The sequence below is a fragment of the Melanerpes formicivorus genome, unplaced genomic scaffold (genome assembly GCF_026170545.1).
Source record: "Melanerpes formicivorus ecotype bairdi unplaced genomic scaffold, bMelFor1.0.p_v2 SCAF_70, whole genome shotgun sequence".
Classification (NCBI taxonomy): Eukaryota; Metazoa; Chordata; class Aves; order Piciformes; family Picidae; genus Melanerpes; species Melanerpes formicivorus.
The window spans coordinates 1,798,360-1,820,934 of record NW_027142422.1 but is presented as its reverse complement, the minus strand read 5'-3'; the positions used below and the strand labels follow the sequence as shown (position 1 = coordinate 1,820,934).

General features: G+C 43.0%; 1 protein-coding gene across 5 annotated transcripts in view; it reads left to right on the top strand.

Moving 5' to 3' along the window:
- Positions 1 to 22,575, top strand: part of FRMPD4 (FERM and PDZ domain containing 4) — a 286,650-nt gene that overhangs the window by 150,155 nt on the left and 113,920 nt on the right. For 3 of the 5 annotated variants that reach the window (XM_068163128.1, XM_068163127.1, XM_068163131.1), the window contains exon 1: positions 5,754 to 5,804. The exons of the other annotated variants lie outside the window; for them this stretch is intronic. In XM_068163128.1, coding sequence (XP_068019229.1) covers positions 5,755 to 5,804 — 50 coding nt within the window. In that variant the 5' untranslated portion in view covers position 5,754. Of the gene's footprint in view, positions 1 to 5,753; positions 5,805 to 22,575 lie in introns of those variants that run through there. 5 annotated transcript variants of the gene reach the window in all.

Here is a 22,575-nt window from a genome sequence, read left to right as displayed (position 1 = left end):
AAATAAAAAGCCTTATTTGCCAGTTCTGAAAAGGTAGTACTAATACCAGATGTTAATTCATTCTTCCCTCCTACAGCCTTGTATTCAGTCAAAATATATTTTCAGATGAGACCTGCAGGATCTGCTCTTCTTGATTTCAGACCACAGAGAGCAGTGCTGAGAAACTTTGGTTTGTCTTACTAATGAGCACCTCTGTGTGAGTGCACTTTGTCTTATTCAGCTCTCTGAGTAAGAAGAGCGCTTTAAGAGCACTTCATCTGTCTCTGAAGAATCTCACTTAGCAGTGGTTTTGATTCCTGTTTGCTTTGGTGTCAGGTAGCATTAACTTTCATATTTGAACTGTGAGGTTCTTGAGCTGCTAATGTGAAAACAAAGAGTCATATTCCCATGGTGAATTTTCAGTCTGGGAGTCTGGTCTTTGTAGAGTGCCCCTGTAATGAGTGGAGAGAAGGTGGAAGCTCTTCTAGGAAATAGTGTTGCACCTTCCTCTGCTGGTCTGCTCCTGGAAAAATCTTCAGTCCATTGAGAGTAGAGGAAACCTCATGAGGTTACTCCTCTAAGGCTATTTCTTTTGGATTTTCCTCAGTTGTTAATAGCTGAAAATAAAACAGATGTAGGGGAATACTTTGAATAGCATCACGCCAAACGGGTGTGCTGAGTGTAAGCCTGCGTGCTGATTATCGTACTGTGTGTGCAACGTGATTGTTTCAAAAGCTATTGCTGCTCTTGAACACCAGTACTGCCAGAATTGAGAAAATTATAACACATGGGCAGCCAACCTACCTTTTCTTACTCAACTAAGTTTAAAATACCACTGTAGAAGGCCAAAAAGCAAAGAAGGGGAAAATGCTTACAGCGGAACAGCCAGTTGTAATCTGAGGAACATATATCCAAACCTACCAGATTTAGAGAAGAACATAGGATTCTGTTATCTTTGTTGTAGTAATAGTTGCTTTTTGCAGGGTTGTTTTTCTTTTCTTTTTGAAAAAAAAAATTAAAAATAAAGGCCAGCAGTGTGGTGTTTTAGTAAGTGCTGAATTACCCATGTAGTCCCATTAAAAAGTGAAGAAGGTTGGCTTTTCATCACAATAATTTCAGTAATTACTGCTCTATTTTTAAAGAAAACCTTGTGCCTTGCAGCCCAGAGTTCTGCTCTACATGGTATTATTTTTTTCCCTTTAGTTGCCATCGTATATAAAACTGGATTCTATTGCCACTGTGTTCCAGGTTCTGTACCCGAGGCAAGAAAATGCAATTTCAAATTATATTGTGCAGAAAGAAGCTGAGATTTCTGTGTATTAATAGGGAGTTTTATATAGCAATTCATTAATAAGGAAAGAGAATGTATAATGACACATTGCATTAATTTGGCATAATTACATTACTCAGTGGTGATGCACCTGGAGATCATCTAAAACATATGCTAATGAAAGTTTCATAACTCTAGACGTTAGGAAATTGTTGCCTTTGGTAGAACCGATATTAGAATCAGGGCGGGGGGAAAGTAGTGTCTCAGAAATAAATCTTCACACAGGACAGTAGCATCACACAAGCATAAGAAGTTACAGTTTCACAGGGACAAATTATTTCCATTTGAATTCTTTCAGTTGTAGGTGTTTGAAAGCTCTGAGCTTGAAATAGAATAGAACAGAACAGAATTAGCCAGGTTGGAAAAGACCTTTGAGATCATCAAGTCCAACCTATCACCCAACACCATCTAATCAACTAAACCATGGCACCAAGTGCCTCATCCAGTCTCTTCTTTAAACACCTCCAGTGATGGTGACTCCACCACCTCCCTGGGCAGCACATCCCAATGGCCAATCTCTCTATCTATGAAGAATTTCATCCTAACATGCAGCCTAAGCCTCCCCTGGTGCAGCTTGAGACTGTGTCCTCTTGTTCTGTTGGTGGTTGCCTGGGAGAAGAGACCAACCTCCACCTGGCTACACCTCCCTTCAGGTAGTTGTACTGAAGAATTGACAGAGCATAGGCAATGTCATCAAAATCCCTATTAAACAGTTGATAGCATGTTTATTTAACATTTTATCATGGGAACAGTGCTGCATACATCATGGAGAAATTTATTAGTTTGCCTGAATAAATTTGTCTGGATTCGGAGTGCATCATGCCATGAGTGAAGAGACATGAATTTGTTCTGTACAGGTCAATTTGTTCCAGGCAGATATTGTTCTCTTGTCCCTCTGTAATCCCATTATTTGAATCTTAAAGTGGTTTTTGTTTCACCACAGATCATGGAGAATTGAGCGGGTATAGTGCTGTGCATAAGTACTCTTAAGAACTCGATTTTAATGCAGTTCTTGCAAGATGGTGAATGGCAGCAGTATATATCTTCTCTTTTCTTATAATCTACAGCTCCAGGTGTTACAGGTTAGTTACAACTGGAGTAACAGCCTGAGCTGTGTGTATTGTGCAGTACGTGTGCAGTCTCTCTTCTCTGCTGGTCTGAACTGGATCATGCACAACTTATTCTTCATCCCCATAACTGCCAAGTATGCCAGGGATTAATGTCTAGCAATAAGTACTCTTGTTTCATTTAGTGCTAATTTGCCATCTTTCAAACTCTGAAAGTCAAGATTCCTTAATGTTTCAGTGTGGGAGGGGTTTTGCTGTTCTCATGTCAAAGTTGAAGCTGGAAACAAAGCTGGGTGTGTGTGTCTGCACTGCCCTTGATCAACAGGGAGATTCATTCACTTGGCCGTAGTGGAAGATGCAGCTCTCCATCAGCCTCAGCCCCTCTTGGCCTGACTTGGCTCAGGCTCCTTCCTGTGCAGCAGCAGCAGCAGCATATGATAGGCAGTCTCTAGGCATGACTCTGCTCTTTTATGTAGGCTTTGTATTCCAAATCTGTGTTTTTAAACTTAAGATCTTCAGCATGAAATGAACATTTTTTGACTGGTTTCTTTGATCAGATTTTGCCTGGCAAAGATGCAGCATGGTGTGTTTGAGTTAAAGGTAATGTAGGGCATGTCAGAACATTCTTGATTAAAACAAAAAGATATCCAGAAATGGTTGACAGTCAGCTAGAGGATGCTACGTTGTCTTGAACAACAGAGTACTTGGTTTATTTCCATGCAGTATTAGATTGATCTCGCCAGACTTGAGTGAAAACTAGGGGAGAATAAGTGCAGGCAGAAGCATAACACTTGCTGTACTTTAATCTGAATTTCAGCAGTAATTTTGCAGCATGAAGACAGAGCAAATGCAGGAACACTGTGAAAGGTTTCCAATGAGTTGACAAATGGTGCTTCTGCAAAATAATAGGAGTAAGCTTATGGTTTTAATCTGAATTTGCTAGTGCTGTCAGTGCTGCCTTTCCTGAAAACATTTCTGTGCTTAGAAAACAAGATGACCATCGAAGGAATGACAGGGAACTCATATGTTTGGGGATTTTTCTGTGTACTGGGTGGTGTTTGTGTATTCATACTCACATCTCTGCCCAGCAGGAGCAGGGAAGCGATCGCACTTACGAGGCCACAACTCGGAAACCGTGTCTAGTTTTGGGCTGCTCACATGAAAGACATTGAGCTGCTGGAGCATGTCCAGAGAAGGGCAGCAAAGCTGGTGAGGGGCCTGGAGAACTGCTCTTCTGAGGAGTGGCTGGGGGAACTGGGATTGATTAGTCTGGAGAAGAGGAGGCTGAGATGAGACCTCATTGCTCTGTACAGCTACATGAAAGGAGGCTGGAGTGAGGTGGGGGTTGGTCTCTTATCTCTAGTGTCATGTGATAGGATGAGAGGAAAGATCCTGAAATGGTGCCAGGGAGATTTAGATTGGATATTAGGATACATTCCTTTGCAGAAAGTGTGGTCAGAACAGGATACCCTGGGAGGTGGTGGAGTCAGTGTCCCTGGGAAGTGGAATCATCAGTGTCCCTGGACACGTTCAAAAAATGTGTGGACATGGCTCTCTGGGATGTGGTTTAATGATCACAGTGGACTTAGGTTGGTGGTTGAATGCAATAATCTTAGAAGTCTCTTCCCATCAAAACAATTCTATGATTCTTTGATTACACATTAAGGTCTCAGTTATGTTATACATAGTCAAATTCAAAGCTAAACAGCTTCCAACTGCTTTGCTTTAAACCAAACAGATTTTAATCCAGTAGGTTTGTCAGATTTCCAGGCAGAATGTGATTTGAAGATGTTTGTCTTTTCATGGCAGATCTGAAGTGTTTGGGAAAAGCCTAATGTGAACATTGGATGACTGTTTTCATATGGTGTCAGAAGGGCATGGTCTAGGGCTAGTTTTTCCGTCAGACAGAGCAGGCTACAGGTAGCCTTGGGTGAGCTTTAGCAATTGTAGATACAAGCACTACTGGAGTTTTTCACTGTAGCCTCTGAAGTTGGGTCACAGATTGCATAGAGCAAGGAGTGCATAGTCCTTGAGTAAGGTGTTTGTATTTGCAGCCATTCTGTAATTCTGTGCCTAGAAGGGTGAAGAATCTTAACTGAAAGTTTTGTGTTGTTACTTATCAAGATCTGTCATGTATGAATGTCACTGAGATAAGGAAGCTCCCTGAACTAGGATTGTCTTCACATTTCACCATTACATCCTCTCTGTGCATTCCTTCTCTGAGTGCTAGTTTAACAAAGACTAGTCAAGCTTATTTCTTTTTGGTGGCATAGTGTAACTTGAATTTTCCTTCAGTTTCTCTGCTTTATTCCATTCTGCCTGGGAAATAACCATTCCTCCTTCCCTTTGCTGTGTGCTTCTCCTGAAGCCATCCACTGATTGTGGAAGCTGCACAATTTCTCAGATATGCAGTTGTTAAACTTTAACTCAGATTAGGTCTGAAGCAAAGACTGTTCTGCTTCCCACAGATTCATGCTGGCTTACTTTAAGAATGTCTTAAATCATCTTCTTTTTTTGTTTAAGCTATCATGGATCACCTAGTAAAGTTTGTGAACTAATTTGATCTCTTGCTCTGACTTCTTGCACAGTCAAAACCTTTCCACTTGTTGATTTCTTCATGGTGCCTGTAGTTTCTGTTGTGCTTATGCTCTTGGTGGTGGTTTTTTGGTTTGGTTTGGTTTTAAATGACCTCCAAGTTTTATTTAATGTGTGGAAGTGATTCCCCTGGCTAATTACCTGCTCTATAATGATAAAAATGTAGCCCTCATTTTTCATTTTAATTTCCTAGTTATCATTTGCAGCCACTGACTCTCATTATACTGTTTTCTGAGTAGATAGAGATCTGCCCTCAGAAGTGTCTTCAGGAAGGCATTACTATGTTAAATGGCAGAAGAAGAAGAAGGGAAGCTATGGGGTCTGCTGCTGGTTTGTCTCTGCTTAAATCTCACAGAATCAACCAGGTTGAAAGAGACCTCCAAGATCATCAAGTCCAACCGAGCACTCAACCCATGGCACTAAGCGCTTCATAGGCAGTCCATTCCGATGGCAGTTTCTCTTCCAGTGTCTACCTTTCATTTTTGTCACTGATGCCACTAAAATAAGCTTAGTCTCAGCTAAACTAACTAAATCCTGTGGTCTAAGAGAAATGAAGAATGTGGTACCTGAAGGCATGTTTCAGCTTGTGATTCCTTTCCAAGGCAAAAATGACTCCTTGCTTTACTGCTGCTCCAAGAAAGGAGAAGGATGCAGAATGCCCAAGATTCATCTCTGTTCTGGAGCATCAGTCAACTGATTCCCTTAACTCAGAAATTAACATTTTACTCATGGTATTTCATGCTTGTTCTTCTGCTTCTCTGTGCAGCATCTCAGCATGACTTCATGCAACTCAAGATGGCAGCTAAACACGGGGCTGCAGGCTGGTGGAAGGGGTGAGTTTGATACGTCTTAGATGCACTCTGGGTATCATTTTGAAGTGAAAGATGAGATTTGGAAGAGGAGGATTTAAAAATCTCAATTAAGCAAAACAGCTATTTAGGGAGAAGTGAAGTCTCTCCAAAGTGCTTTTGTAAGTAATCAATAGAGAATTGATTCAAGGGCTTCAAGCACATACCTTTCTGGAAAACAAGACGGTGCTGGTGCTGCATTTGCTAGGGCTTGGCACTGCTGTAAGTGGACTTCTGATCCCCACCGAGGAAACAGAAGGATAAAAGCACCAAAACATGGATCTGGAAGTACTAATGTTTCATCCAGTATGAGATAAATTATCCTCATCTGAAGACAGACTCTTGGAGAGAAAATGACAAGTGCAGCACTGTACTTCTGTTCCCTTCTATTTGGGAGAGCACCTCTGAGGGTCTGTGCTGCACAGGAGGTGTCTGGGGTGTTTGTTCTGTTTGCATGTTTCTTTTAATGAAGAATCAAAACCTTTGCACTTAGCCATTTACTCTCTGCTCCTACAGAGTGCATGTCCAGGACGTGGTGCATGCCCTGTTCTGTTACTCACACCTCTCATGGCTTGCCAGAGGCTATGGGGGTATGACCACCATGAAGGGAGTTCATGGTTGGTGCCACTCTGCTGTCACCTGGGCCCGTGCTGTCTCAAGGCTGCTAGATGTAAATAAAATGTGTTCTTCAGCTTCAGGGAGCTTCCAAAACTGCATGAGCAGATGTCTCAGAGTATGACTGAGTGGCCTCTATAACGACTTTGTCCTTGTGGGATCCAAGTATAATTTGTTGCTGTATTGCCAAGCAAGATATAAAATAGGCTAATTCATCTGTTCTATTATAGCACACAGTTTCAGAGTATTAATAAAGTGAACCCTGGAAGAATGACACTTAGCAATAGCTGAGAGAAATTCTAAAGTAGTATTTCCTGGTACTTGTAAAATCAGCAGAGTCAGGCTTGTTCCTGAGGCTCCTCTTAACCCACGCAGCATGTGTCCTGGGGGTGTCCATGCTCCAGGGTCAGCCTTGCCTTGGGGCTTGTGGGACAGTGTCTCATCTGCTGTCTTGTGGCCTGGCCAGTCGTGCCCTGCTCCCAGGAATTGGGTTTGGGAGTGAAATCATCACTTTCACAACAATGCCTTGAAAAATGGATCTGGGAGTCTCCTAGTTGTTAGGACACAGACTATTAACATGGCTTTTCATAAACAGGGACCCTAGCTAAGTTTGGAGTATCCCAGCTTTTGGATTAGTTTTCCTGGATTTTACTTCACTTCCCTCTCCATACAAATGGAGGAAAGAAAGGACACACCTTTGTATCCCCCCTCACCCCTTCCTTTCTCCCTATTTAACTGTGGTCCAATCACTTTAAACTAATTGGATCATCTGAGTTGGTGCTGAGGAAGCAGGGTGACATCCCTTATGAGCTGAGTTCAATGAAAGTACAAATTGGATGTGGTTTTTTTCTGGCAGAAGCTGTTTTCCTGCTTTTTCATATGCTAGCAGAGAGTTTAGTTTGCTTGCGCCCAGTGCTTCCAGGTGAATGAATTAAAACATCTTAAGTGGGCTGCCCTTGGTAGGTGCAGTGTGCACTCAGACAGGTATCTTAACAGCTGAAAACACAGTTTTTTCTTGAGAATATATGGGATGAAATACTGCCTAGTGATGGCATGCTTTAGAGTGAGCACTGGGGTTTCACACCACTGCCCTTTTTGTGACTCAAGGTGGTTCTGTTCCCAAAGCAGTGCACTTTCATTCCTGGTTTTTGCTTTGCATTTCATGTGTTTCATTAAAAGGTAAAAGAAAGCTACCCAACTCCAAGCATGTGAACACAGCTAACTGCTTCCCTGGCAATAATTTCTGCCCTGGTTTGCTTGTTTCTGAACTACCAATTAAACTAGTGTCCTATTTTTACTTCCTAAATGAGTGCTTAAGACTAACGAAGCAGTTGCGTTTCCCATCTGAATGTAACGAAGAGGAGGCATGCAACAACTCAGTGACTCATAACCATTCTCACCCCTAGGAAGAATTAGGTGTCCTCTTGCATTGGTGGTGAAAGATGTGGCCATGTTTCTCTTGGGTGCTGACAGCCCTTCCCAAAGAGCAGAGTCTTCTCTGGTGGTTTCCTGCCTGTGGTCCTGCTGCAGAGAGAGGCATTAAACTAATATTTGTCTTTAGAAAGATTGCTTTGGCAAAATTTTGGGATCAATTTGGTATCTAAAGTCTTGCCAACCTTGATCTGTCTTTGCTTTGCAATACTTTTCAACTATTTTCATAATATCTTTGGCCTAATTTTCCACATGCCACTCGGTAAATATGGTGCACAATGCTGTGATTAAGTTCACCTTAAGGCATTCTCAGCTTTTGTGTACGGAATGTGTTACCATATTTAAGATGTGTTTTGTCTGTTTAAACAATGTTGGAATGTTTGATGCTTCATCCTCCTGGGAAAGGAGGAGGAGGGCCAGGAACAGCTGGCTTTCTTTGGGAACTAAGTAGTAACTCACCATGCCCTTTTTAGTCATAGATTTCCTTCTTTCATTCCACACTCTGCAGTTTAACTGGCTTCCACAGTCCACTTTCCATTTATCTTCTTGGGCAGACAATCCCTGAATTAGATTTCCTAGCCCTCTGCCCCATCCCTCTCAGCACCCAGTGCTGCAGTCCTCTTGTGGGAACAATAAAGAGAAGTTTCTTATGGAATGAGTTCTGATGATGTGTGTGTGTGCACACTTTCACCTCTTTGGGGGAAGGCAGTAGAAGAAGGATATGATGAAGTGGAGTCACCGTATCCACCAGTCAAGGACACTGCCAATTTATCTCTAAAGGCTGTTTAGAATTTCTTGAATCACGTTTTATCCCTTCTAGATGATGAAACAGAGCCTGATGAACTCATCCACAGGTGACTTGGGACCTGGAATAATTTGATAAAGTTTGATTTGAGAAGGAAGCTCCTGTAGTTTAATTTGCTGTTAGCGAGGAAGCATTCCACCTGTCTTCATTTTACCTGGAGCAGCTCTGGCACCTCTGTGCAGGGGAGCACTTCTCAGAGCAGCTTGGAGGATGGATGCTGAATTAGTTTGTGAGTAATGAGGTTCATTTAAGAGAGTGAATCGCAAGTTGTGGAGGAAGGTTTGAAGTCTGGTGAGGGATTCAGGCTGGTGTAAGGGGTAGTGTGGGAGGGAATTGGGAGTGGAGATGCTCCACAAGCAAGCAGAGCATGGTGATAGGAATGCATGCCTGGCTCTTGCTGTGTGAGGAAGGGGTAGAAGAAGAGATCAGGAGTCAAAGATGATTGGTGTGGCAAGAGGGGAGAAATTGGATTAAATAGAGCCAACTGAGGAAATTATCAAAGAAGCCAAGATTGCAGTAGGAAAAAAAGAGCTCCATAAAGCACACAAACAGAGCAAGTCTGTGCCTGCAGGCCTGTGCTTCTATTTAGTGGAAGTGTTTAGCTTCAGTGCCTTGGGCGATGTTAGAAGAAGAGTTGTGCCTTGGAACTGATGTGCCTTTCCCCTGCTTCCCCCCTTTTGCCACTGCCTCTTGAGGGAAGAGACTGCTGCTCTGCGAAGAGAGAGGTGCTGCAGAGGTTGCCCTTGCTGCCCTGCTACCCAGCTGGCTGCTTCTCCTCACTGCTTTGCAGCTTTCAAAGCCAGCTGCAGCATGGGGCAAAGGAGCACTGAGCTTGCTGGCTCTGCCGAGTTTGTGGTAGTGAAGCTACAGGAGAAGGAGGGTGGGTGAGGGAGCCAAGAAATGTGTTTGAGGATCATCATGTTATGCATCTGTGCAGCTGCAAATTGTTTTGTGCACCAAGCGAGTAAGGAAAGCTGTAGAGGGGTGGCAAGGGAAATTTGGTGTCAGATGAAGTTTGCCTTGTTTGAGCAGAGGAAGACACTGTTTCATGACTGTGTGCAGTAAAGCACGTGAGGCAAATCTGGCAGTAAATTGAGAGGCACCTTCCTCCTCAGCAGACAGTAAATATTAATGAAGACACAGGTGGTGCACGCAGAGATGTGCACTCGGAAGTAAATACAGAAGGAAGTAGAGCAGTTATAAAAGGCAGACCCTGGAAGGGAGTGATGGATGCTTTCCCAGAGGTTTTTGACAGGGGCAAGGTGAAGGAAAATGCAACAGCATCAACAACAAAAGAAAATCACAACAGAGTTTTATAAACTCCAGAGGAGCTGGGAGATGAGACTGAAGGGAAGGGAGCATCATCCTCCTTTTAACAGATAAAAGGGAATGTGCAGTAACAAGCATGATGGAGGAGTCACAAGGAATATGGAGCAAAAAAATCTCTTTGCTGCTGACACTGCTGTGATTGATTTAGGGCAGTCTCTATGCAGAAGCTGTAACAGGCTGTGCTAGGTCTAACTACAGCAACCTATGGCTGTGCTAGGGAGGCAGGCCCCAGGGCCTGGAAGCAAGGGAGCAGCATTTGCAGTGGTAAAGACAGCTTCAAACTTAACAGCGGGGTTCAGGGCTAGATGCCCCGAACATTTCAGTTCAGTGGCTGCCCCATGCATGAGTGCAACTGGGGGTTGGACTAGATGATCTCTAGAGGTCCCCTCCAGCCCCTATCATTCTTTGATTCAGTGAAATGCCTAACCCAAAAGTCCTTAACAGAGGATGGTGACCCAGAGACCAGAGCTGGGTGGGAGGCACTTTAGTTTAATTTAAACCCAAAGATGCCAAATGCAAATTGATGTTTGGCTTTTGTACAGAGGAAGGTTCAGGTCACGTAAGTGAAGCTCTTGCACTTGCCAGAGCAAGACTCAAGCTTCCTACTTGTACCCCACACCACTTCTTTCCTGCTTTCAACTGAGGCTTAGCCCATGCCTCCATGGCTCTTGTCAATTTGCAGCGCTTGTGGCAGGAGACCCTTTGCTCAGCCTGATGAAAGAGAAGGGAAGAAGTTTGAAGACCATCATGGTTTGCTCTCCCTGATGCCGGCTGTTGGGAGTCAAACTTTCTCCTGGCTTCCTCAGAAGGATGCAGCTGAAGGGTGGTCATCAACTGTGCCATGTTTCATGACAGGTGGTGGTCAGAGTGCAGAGAAGTGACAGCAGAGAAACTGTGCAAGTCAAAACCATCAGCAAAAAGTGTGTTCTGAGGAGTGAGTTACTTCTTCAAGGCATGGTTGCAAAGGCTACCTGTTTCAGAAGGGTGGTGATTTTTGTCAGCAGGACCTTTAGAGTCACCTTTGCCTCTTGATGTGGCAATGGATGCAGGAGTTACAAAAGCGAAACTGAGCCCAGCCACACAATGGTGTTATTGCTGCTTAATGAAGGACTCTCATGCCACATTTCAGCTCTTCAATTGTACAGTCATTACAGACTATGCCTTTTAAAAGTCCTTTGGTGTTACCAGTGAGATTGACTGGGAAAAGATATGTTAAAAAGATGTCTGGATGTGAGGGAGACATTAATATAGATGTCAGATTTTGAGATCTAGATTTTAAACTGTTCCTGGAGGAGAATCACATCAAGTTGTCACTGTCCCATACTGCAAGAGCTGATCTGCTTTACTCTTTGAATCCTTCTTCCAACAAGAAGAAACTTAAAAGTCTTTACCATGACATATGGAAAGAAATCAAGGTGTTGCTTTGAATAGGAAATGAAGGGAAGAGCTGGAAGAAATCTTCTACAGGGCAATGAAGGAGAGTTTGTGGAGGGTTGTAAAAGAAGCAGGCACAGACAGTTTCTTTCAAAAGTTGCACTTTAAAGGGTAAGACAAAAATTGCAGCTTCAGAGGGGCAGGGATGTAGCTTGCATTTTACCACCATTTAGAATCAGAAAACACTAGCAAGGCTGCTTCAGCAGCAAGGCTGCTCCGTCACACAGTGCCTCGTTGTGTGTGTTGGAAGAAGTAAAGCCTTGAGCAACACTTGCTACAAAGGAGAGGTTCTGTTCACTTATTAATGAAACCTATTTCTCTTTAAATTTGAGTCCATGTTTTTTTCCATTGCTGGATAAGTGATGCAGTATTTGGACCTTCTGCTGCCTTACTACTGTATACCTGACATTGGATACCTTTTGCTAATGCTCTTGCTAGACTGCTTGCTGCTGTTTCTTTTTCTGTCCCTTGGTGAACAAAATTTGGAGGGATTTTAGTTGGAAGGGCAATTAAAAGTTTGTCTGAGGTCTCACTAAGAGAAGTTTGGAAGTTACCATGCAAGTCTTCTGTTATGGCATTTCATAGCTGAAAAATTCCCTTTTCTCTTTTGAGTCTACAAAGCTTATTTTGGGCTCAGAATGGAAGTTAACATTAAAAAGGGCCAAGGTTCCTGGAAGGTTTAATTAAAAGGCAACATCATGAAACTTGTAATAAAACCAGAGATCGTGGTTCTAAAATAATGAAATTGGGAAGAAGAGTCCCAGTGGTGGAAAGTTACACATCATAGAATCAACAAGGTTGGAAAAGACCTCAAAGATCAAATCCAACCTGTCACTCAAGACCTCATGACTACTAGACCATGGCACCAAGTGTATAGGTGAAGTGTGGTGGGAAAGCAAAGTACTTTGCAGGATGTGTATTTGCAGTACATAATGTATGCAGTGCATGTGTGTGTTATATATATAGGCACACATTAGGCACATATACACACATTTTAGGCTGGAGGTTAGGAGGAAGTTTTACACAGAGAGAGTGATTGCCCATTGGAATGGGCTGCCCAAGGAGGTGGTGGAGTCACCATCACTGGAGGTGTTCAGGAGGAGACTTGATGGGGTGCTTGGTGGCATGGTTTAGTTGATTAGGTGGTGGTGGATGATAGGTTGGACACAATGACCTTGAAGGTCTCTTCCAACCTGGTTTATTCTATTCTCTATATATTCTCCTATCTCTCTTTTTTCCTTTTAATGTGCAAGTAGATATGCTTGTTCATCAGTTGGTGATAGGATGCTTGAAGGATTTTAAATGATTGTGCAAACATTATTTGACAGAGAAAGAGGTCAAGAAACCATGGTCACATGTTTTGGCAGGAGTATAATCTGACACCTTGTCCTGTAAACTTGTGGACGTGTTTGAAATGCTCCTGTCAGTGCCACAGCAGATCACAAAGCCCAGTTTGAATAACATTGCTTGCTGCCTGCTTGGATTTCAAATGTGCCTACATGTCTGCCTGCCCTGACAGAGGGGATGGAAGCAAAGACATTGCCTTGTGGTGACTTTTAAGAAAACAAGTTCATTTTCTCAGCTTTCTCTTAACTATTTACTTTTGAGGGGGTGTGGGAAAGGAGTATCTACATGGAAATACATGTCTGTTAGGAACAAACAGCTATTCGTAAAGTCAGTCAACTTCATGGCTCCAGGACTCTGAATCAGCTAGGTTTAATCCAGCAGCAGAGTTAATGCTCTTGCAATCAAAGTTGACAGTCTGTAAATATTTACCATCCAAACCACTCTGTGTTGTTCCTTTGTACTGTCAGCTCCATGGAGCTGATTTTCTGCTGGGTGTAGATGCTCATGCAGAGGGCAGCGTTTCTGGGCATGCGCTGCCGGCGCCTGCTGTCTCAGCATACCCCTGTCGTGAGCTGCAGAAATCTTCCTGCTGGGGGAGATGAGAAGGTCAGTTGTGCTCTGGAGCTTAGCAGCTCCACTGAGCTAGGCAGAAGGATCTGCTGTTGACCATATTCCAGGTTCAAAACCCTGACCCTGCTGAAGGCAGGAGTAAAATTTCCACTTCCCTTGGGTGGGATTAGAATTTCCTTCTATCTTCAGGCATGGTGGTGTGGGATCTGTAGTTCTTACCTGTAAATGCTCTCCTCCAAAGTGAAGCTTTAAAAACCAATATACTATCCTTTCAGAACAGAATATAATCCCCTTACTGAACTTACAAATTGTAGTGACAATGCTAATTAAAGCAGGCTAGACACATCTGAACTTGGTCTTTTGTTCAGCTCGGTGACAAACTGAAATAAAATGAACTGCTTCAGCGATAGTGTTGCTGTACCTGGCTGCTTTGAAAATGCTTAACTCGGTCTCAGGTTGCTTAAACTGTAAAAAACCTGGCCCTTGGTAGTTTGAAACTTGTATTTATCTTTTTAAATCATTGTGGGCAAGCTTCTAAAGATTTTGAAGCATCTAAAGGTTCAGGTGAGCTTTGAAAGGGAGATAAAAAAATTCCACAGTGAGGAATTCCTGTTACCAGGCACTTTTTTTTTGCCTGTGTTATAAATAACTAGGTCCTTATCAACACATGTAACATTTCTGACTGTCTTTACAGTAAGGAAGCTGTCAAGTTCTGGCTCTGTGCTCCAGAAAATGAGTGGGAGAATTAATACATTGGAGAAATAAAAATAGTTCTGTGAAGGATAATGGAGTTATGGGTGATAAAAATCAACCTGCTGACTTGCTGCTTGGGCTTCCCACCAAAGGCTGATCTGTGTGAAATGACATTATGAAATGCTTGGTACCCATCCCAAGCATCCTCTGGCATCCTCCTGCACTGCCCCACAGGGTGTGGGACTCCTGTGACTGACTGAGTGACTGAAAACCTGGAGGTTGACTACTGCAGGGGTCCAGTAGTGCATCTGCATGACCAAAGCAGCACAGAGCTCAGCATCTGCTAGGTTGCTTGGTATTGATCTTACCACTAGCCAGGAGTTTAGGCTAGCAGAAAAGGCTTACTTTATGCTGTCCATAAAAGAATCAATCTGTAAAGGGATTTGCAGTGGTTGGGGCAGGGGTTGAATCAAACTTGCTAAGGTTTTTCATGGTTGCTTCTGTCTCTAGTAGTTGTCTCAAGTAAGATGTTTGTGCAAGAAAAGAACAGAAGAATTGTGAAGATGATCTATTGTCTAATGCCTCTGTGAAAGAATAGATGAAGTAATTTATTAACTACAGCTGACTTGAAATTCTAGTTCCTTCTTCCCCAAGTTTTGCTGCTTCCCACTGCAAGGGACGTGATGAGGAGACGGGGCTCAAGCCAGGCTGGGTCTGACCATCAGTGTCCATTCTCAAGGTCATTTTTCCTTCTTCCCTGGCTGAAATTGGCTTCTGCAGCCTCTGTGGTCACCCCAACCTTCCTGTAGCTGGGCATAGGCTGTCCCTTCTTCTGACCCTTCAGACAGGCCTTCACTTTTTGCTCTGTAGCACGGGGCAGCAGGAGAAGAGCAGTTTTGTTTACTCCCTCTTCTCAGAGCTTCCTGAATTTTCCACTCATTGTGTTTCATAATTTATACATTCCCCTCCACTTTATCTTTTAAATAAAAAGACTAATAAATAATAATTTGTATTTCTTTATTTTCTCTTCTTTTTCATTTCTTGTGCCTCAGGAAGGTGACACGTTGCTTCACTTTGCAAAGCACATATTCTCACTGAATAATCTTTAAACCTATAGTTCACTGGTTGCAGAATGCATTTTGTGCTGAGAACATCTCATGAAAGCCTGATATGATACTCCTGATTATGAAGTCAGGCCCAGTTCAGTTGAACCCTGTCCCTGACATAGCCTTTTCATGCGAGGGGACCCAGTTTACAAGCTGTGTTGTGAGTTTGAGACAGTAGTATCTAGGACAACGCATGTATCACCTATTAAATGGATTAAACCTACATGTATTTCATGTAGGTCTTTGAACAGCAGAAAATAGGTACAGGGAAGGTCAGATCTGGCTGGGTGACTCCAGGGTCTGCAGTAGCTGTTTCTGCACAGTACACATTGACTTTTATCTGGGAATTGCATTAACTATGAAAATTTAGTGATTCTGTATGCCCTCACTCACATTTTCCACTATCGATAGTGTGCCTAATTTCATTCCTGTTAGCAATACAATTATTAGGAAGCTCCAAGAACTGCAAACGTGGAGGACACATTATTTCAAAGAAGTAAATTGCATCTAAATACGTGTGTAGGAGCACTCCTTGGCTGGAACAGGCAGTTACAATCCGCAGCCAGATTCATCTTTATTACTACAGGAAAATATCCAGGAGCACTACAACCTTGTGTCAGAGAACAGTATTAAGCCCATGTAAGTCCCAGAGTCCCTCTAATTTTCTGGCTGCAGGGAAACTTTCATTTCTGCTGCAAGATGTTTAGGAAGCTACTTGTCAGAGGCTGTAAGTAGGTTAGCTGAACCTGCTGTATTTCTGCCTGTATCATTTTCCTTAGCTATCACTTGCAGACAGCAGAGAGGTTTTGTTTTGGGGGGGAGTCTTTCTAGTAGCTGTGACATGGCAATGCAATGTAGCTTGCCAGGATGTATTGAAACGTGTACCCCTACTCCCATCGCAGTATATAACCAAGAACTGATGTAAACTGGAGAAGGAAGTATTTAGGTTATGGGGGGGGGTGGGTTGTGTTGCTTCATTTTTAAGTACCTGTTATTACAAGAAATTTAACTAGACATCTAACTAGACAGTTTAATATCTTTAGATAGCAGGGATTTAGATGGTTGGAGCTCTAGTATTCCAAGAGCTTGTTATTCAACACGATCTCACACTTACCTTTTTGCTTCTCTAAAAGTACTATCTACCCACAGAGTGTTTTTGAGTTGATACATTAAGAAAAACAAAAAACCCCTTTACAGTGTAGGGCTTGGAAATACTGATATGAAAAGCAGCAGCATATACAGCAAACAATAGGCTAAGCTAATCTTTCTCTTCCATAGTTTCCTTAATGGAAAAAGACGAAGGAACTCAACAAGATGTGGTGCTTGGTGCCATGGTTTAGTTGATTAGATGGTGTTGGGGGATAGGTTGGACTCAATGATCTCAAAGGTCCACTCTATTCCACTCTATTCCACTCTATTCCACTCTATTCCACTCTATTCCACTCTATTCCACTCTATTCCACTCTATTCCACTCTATTCCACTCTATTCCACTCTATTCCACTCTATTCCACTCTATTCCACTCTATTCCACTCTATTCCACTCTATCACACACACATACATCCTTGTCATGTGCTAGCTGCAGAAACACAGACTGCCTTGCCTATCTTTTATCAATGTAAACATAGGTTTGATGTGGTCCTTTTCTAAAGTTTTTGCAACTTTTGTCTAGGAGTGAAATCCAGAAAAGCACATGGCAGAGTTCAAGGCCTTTCAAGAGGATGGATATTTGCTCACACATTCCCAATTTGGAGAGTGCCAAGTGGAACATTAAGACTTTTTTTCATCTGGAAAGCAGAACAAAGTGCCCTGAGCTACAATTACGTGCCTTAGATATAGAGTTTGAAATAGACTTTAATCTATCAGGTTGATTATGTTTGTATTGAGATTTCTGATAAATGGAGCTGTTAAAGGCTAATTCCCGTGTTGGTTGATTTATTTCTTGGGTTTTTTTGACTCTTGTGAAAAGATAATTTTTCTAAATAATTATTTCAAGGTTCATGGGAAATAAAGTGAGCCAGTGTCATGGACTGACTCAAACCTGCTGCACTTATTCATACCATGCTGCAGTCATGCCAGCTTCAAAAATGGAAGTGCTAACTGGAGCAAAGCACAATGAGGCTCGAAGCTCAGATTGCAAAATGGGAGGCTTCTGGTTCCAGTTGCTCCTCCTGGCTTCCTGGGTCTTGGCTTTTCTCTGCAGGGATGGTGCCGAGGTCTGTGGTGTGGGTAGCTGCTGGGTTTGCCTTTCTGGTTTATGCTGGGGTTTTGTCCTGTGTTTCACTGCACTTCTTCTGCAAATAGGCTAAGCTAAGGTAATTGTGCATGGTATTATTAGATTAAATAGTTTATTAGCTAAGGTAACTGTGCATTGTGATTATGATATATTAAACTCTCATCTCCTTGTCTCAACCCTGAGTTGTGTGTGTTACTTTTTCCCTCACTCTTGTGTTGGGGGAGCAGGAAGTTTAGCCCTTGCACTAAACCACTACAGCCAATGATCAGAGGCTACATCTCATTTCAAGGTCATCACATGTCTTTAAAGAAGAGGACTCGGGCTTTTGGAACTGCTTCCAGAATCACTGACTGGGCAGTGATGCTTATTGTTTACCAGTATTTTTGGCAGGGAAAATAATCTAAGTAGTGCTTTGTGGGTTTTTTTTCCCCTCCTCCAAAGTTAGAAGGAGAGTATTAATGTCATTTACAGAACAGGTTTAACATAGGCTGCTGCTACTTAATATTTTGGTCATTTCTCTTGATTTCCCAAAACGTTGACAGGGAGAAGAATAATTCATAGTTGAAACCTGAAAAATGAGTAGAAGTATGAGGCTATTTTCCCTTTCTGTTTTATGTGCAGTATTCTCCTCTTAAGAACCAGCCAGACATTTTATTCTGCTGTTTTGTTGATGTGGTTCATCTTGAGACACCTCATAAGACTTCCTACCAAAATCAAGCAGTAGGAATTTGGGCTTTGATTCACCTTTAGAAGAATAACTGTTTCCTTTTGGGCCATTTGGTCCTTGTTCACTGCGCTCTTCTGATGCAGCTTCACTCTTCCACAGGGTAAAGCATCACAAGACCACACTGTGAAGAATTTTCAGGTGGCCACAGGCCTGAAATGTGGGTGAGACCTTTATAGAAACAGGAAACTACAACAGAAATCACCTCCCAAGAGGTGCTTGGGAATTTTCTGAGCTGCTTTTTCTAGTGTGTGAGTATACAAAAGGTGTTGGTTCCCAGCAGGCAGCTTGTGTTCATACCAAGGTACTGAAAAGTACCAATTTGTCCTTGTATTAAAGTGAGATTCCCTTTTGCTGTTCCAAATGCAGTGTGCACAGTTGAATTTTCATTGCTATGTCCATCTCCCATGTTTATGGAATAAAAGGAACAGCTGTGTGCTAGGTGGTGAGAAAGTATACAGGGCATTATTCTATCTAAAATAAGATTACACGTTACAGCATTGTGGTTCCAATGTTCTACTCTATACTACCATAAACTCTCACTGTAAGTAACAATGCAGGCAATGAGTTGAGCAGCACCTCTGTCACAGGTATTACTGGACTTCTTTTCACACAAGGAAGAAATGGCAAAACTCCTCTACTGCTGTAATGGTTTCAATCAGAACAAAACTAGTCAAACTGAACCAGCAGGTTCACAAGTCTGTTTCTTCCCAGCACAGAAGTGAGGCAAAAAGTAACACACAAAAGGTCAGGATTGAGACACCAAAAAGAGAGTGAGATGAGAGTAGAAGATCAGGAAAACATGATACAAAAAGCATACTTCCCTTAGCCTGTTTGCAGGACAAAAGCACAGCACAAAGCAGCAGCAGGCAGAAGCAAGTGACCCAACAGCCCAAGCCAGAAACTTGTCCATCCTTGTCCCACCACCATCCCAGGGGAAAAGACAACTCCCAAAAATCTGGGACCCAGAAGCAGCAACTGGAACAGGAAGTCTCCCAGGTTGTAGTCTGAACTTGAATCCCCATAATACTTGCCCCAGACAGGACTGTCATTGTTGAAGCTGGCACTAGAGCAGCATGGTGTGAGTAACAGCAGCAGGTTCAACTCCATCCGTGACAACTACTCATTGAAACTTAGTGAATCGTGGCTACACTTCACTGGGAAACTGGTGAGACAGGTATTCGTGACAGTAGAGCAACAACACCTTCAAAGCAATGAAAGAAGCCTATAAAAATCTTGTTTAGGGTAAAATTCAGCATCTGGCAAGGGTTGGCAATTTGTCAGAGAGAAATGGTGAAGATTGCATTGTGTAAAAAATCATTTTGGTGCCTGCTCTAGGGGAATGCCAGCTGTGATGTGATAAGGTTTTTCTGGCATCACAGTATCCCCAAGGTTGGAAGAGACCTCAAAGATCATCAACTCCAACCTGTCACCACAGACCTCATGACTAGACCATGGCACCAAGTGCCACATCCAATCCCCTCCTGAACACCTCCGGGGACGGTGACTCCACCACCTCCCTGGGCAGCACATCCCAATGACCAATGACTCTCTCAGTGAAGAACTTTCTCCTCACCTTGAGTCTAAACTTCCCCTGGTGCAGCTTGAGACTGTGTCCTCTTGTTCTGCTACCGGTTGCTAGAGAGAAGAGACCGACTCCTTCCTGGTCACAACCACCCTTCAGGTAGTTGTAGAGGGCAATGAGGCCACCCCTGAGCCTCCAAGTGTGTTAGCTTGAGAGAAGACAAACTCATTTCAAAAAGGTTTTCCAGAAAATTCAGGAAGAAATACCAATAATGCATTCTCTAAATGAAGAAGAATCAGGTATGCTTCACAGGCCTTTTTGTTCTTGAAATACTGAGTAAACCTAAGAAAGCCTAAGGTCAGAAAACCTATTAAAAGAGGGAGGAAAGAAAGCAAACAAACCCCCCACAACATCTTGCACACAGCAGTTTTTAAGAGACTTTTACTCTCAAGGACATATCAGCAGGAACCTAAAACATCATAAACAACAGAAAGTCAAAAAGCACTTTAGAAGAATCTGAGTTCCAGCCATTACTTTGCTGCTTTGGGGACCTTCTGGCCTTTGCAGTACAAGATTCTGAAGGGAGAAGTAATTCCTTCAGGACTTTGCATCTCTCTCACTGTGCTTTAAAGGAAAAGTCCTGGCGGTCTAAAAGGAAACCTAATGGAGACTTTTGTGTGTAATGCAGGCACATCTTTAGTAATAATGGAAGTATAGCATGCAGGAAAACAGAGAAAATGTGACCTTTATCAAGTATGAAAAAGAGCCAAACCCACACAAAACCAGACACTCACAAACCCCAAACAAACACGACAAAGCAACCTCCCCAAACCAGCCAAACAAACCCCCAACAAACCAACCAACAAAGCAACAGGAATGCCCAAACAAACAACCAAAATACACAGAACAAAGCAGCCAGCATTGCCTCCAGGGTTTGTTTAATCCCCCTTCCCAGGGTGTTGCCTGGCCTGTTGTTACTCTCTATCATGACGTTATTAGTTCTGGGACCCTAGTGGACGACAGTGGCTTTAGGGCACACCACTCAGTGATGAGGAGCTGTCTGACCTAACTGAAGGCAAACACATGCAGTAGGTGCTACTTTACTGCACTGCTTGGGTACTTGCATCTTTTCCCACATGAAGTGGAGCAAAGGGAGGACAGCAAAAGAGCAGTTGTGGAAGATCCATGGTGAGAAATGGTCACTGTGTGTACCATTAGCAGGAAGTTTGTGAGGAAGCGATGCTATGTTTTTGTAGCTTCAGATGGAGGGTATTTATTCCTCACAAAGCCAGCTGTGTAGTGGGGACAGTGTGCATTCTGAACAGCCAGTGCTTTTGTTCTGCCCATCTTGTAATACAGACAGGAGTCTGGAATTGATGCTGAAGTGATGGGAGCTCATGAAGGGACTGTTCTGGTCATGTGAAATTGCCCCTCTTTCCTCACCTAGTGATGAGCAGATGAAACTCTTTCCCTGCTTGTCTGGCATGGGCTTGGCATCAGGATCTCTCTTGGCAGCCTAAAGCCATACCTAGTGAAAGGGATCCCTTCTCTTTCTGATCAGTCACGTGCCCTAATTATCTCATGACTGGCCACAGTAGTAATGATTGGTAGAGGAATTCATTGGAGTGTCTCCTAGCCTCAGCTCAGGCACAGTTGGCCACTTAGACATCTCAGGTTTAGGCACTGAGGAGATGGAAGCTGATGTAATCTGTGACAAGAACAGGCTGACAGAATGTATCTCCTCTACTGTACTGCAGAATGGCTTAGAGGAGTTCAGTGTGAAGTTTTGAGTTGTACTTTTTTTCTGTGCCAGCAAAGGTTTCAAAGTTTGAATGGAGCAAGGCTGAGTGGTGCTTTGTGAAACTGTGAGTAATTCAGAGCATCTATGGTGGAAGATGGGAAGAGAGGAAAAAAAGTGTGGAGCTACTTGCTTCAGCCCCAGAGTATGTGAAGTAGTTGCTGCCTAGAAAAAAAGTGAAACTGTCAGCTGGAGACTTGCTGAAAAAGTGGTGCAAGGCAGCCTGGTTTTATTTGTGGTTCTTACTAGAAACATAGAGAAACATTCAGAGAAGGTACTGGAAAGGAGGTTGTCTTTGTTTTCTGAATGGTATTTGTGTTTAGCTGATGATGTACGACCCAGGGACAAAATTCAGGACAAGCCTGGAACATGATGCAACATTGTCCTATGTTTGCCCAGAGTTTTCCTGGATGGCAAGGCTGCTGAGAGGAACTGGCACCACAGGGCTTTGCTGTTATGGCTAAATAAGAAAAACAGACTGAGACAATGATTGTAATTTAATTGTTTGTCTTGCCTACTGACTTGAAACCCTGATCTCGCTTGGGTGATGATACTCCTCGTGTTTCTCTCAGTTGTTTCAGAGTTTTTGGGTAAAGTGTGCACAGTTATAGGAGGACTAAACACCTCACCCAGTAAAAGATTTGAAAGCCTGTGGGATGTAGGATATGAAGAGTGTCTGACTCTGTGGGTACCTGAAGTCATTAGGTTTCCTTCCTGTCCTTACATGATTTAGTGACAGGAGGCAGGGTATGAATTCCTTTTTTGATGTAGCACAGCAAAGTCTGTCTGGGGCAGCTAATTTTCCTCTTTTGTGCTTCCTGATAGGACTGCTTCTGTGAGGGTTTGTAGGACTCATCTGTGCAGAGACAACATGCCTTTCAGCGTCCTTGGTCTTGGATCCAGAAATTACTGTCTGGCACGTCTGTCCTTTTGCATGGTGCCACTCAGGAGAGTTTCAATAGCAGGCTCTGATGATTGCTCTTGATAGCACAGCTGCAAAGTCTTTAAAAGTTTCATTTTCTCATTTTTTTCAAGATAAAATGGTGGGATGGAGGAAGATGTGATGTGGTAGCCTTCTGGGACAGGAGTCAGTGAGAAATGGATTGAGAGAGCAGGTTTCTATTCTTGAGGCAGTGGAAGATT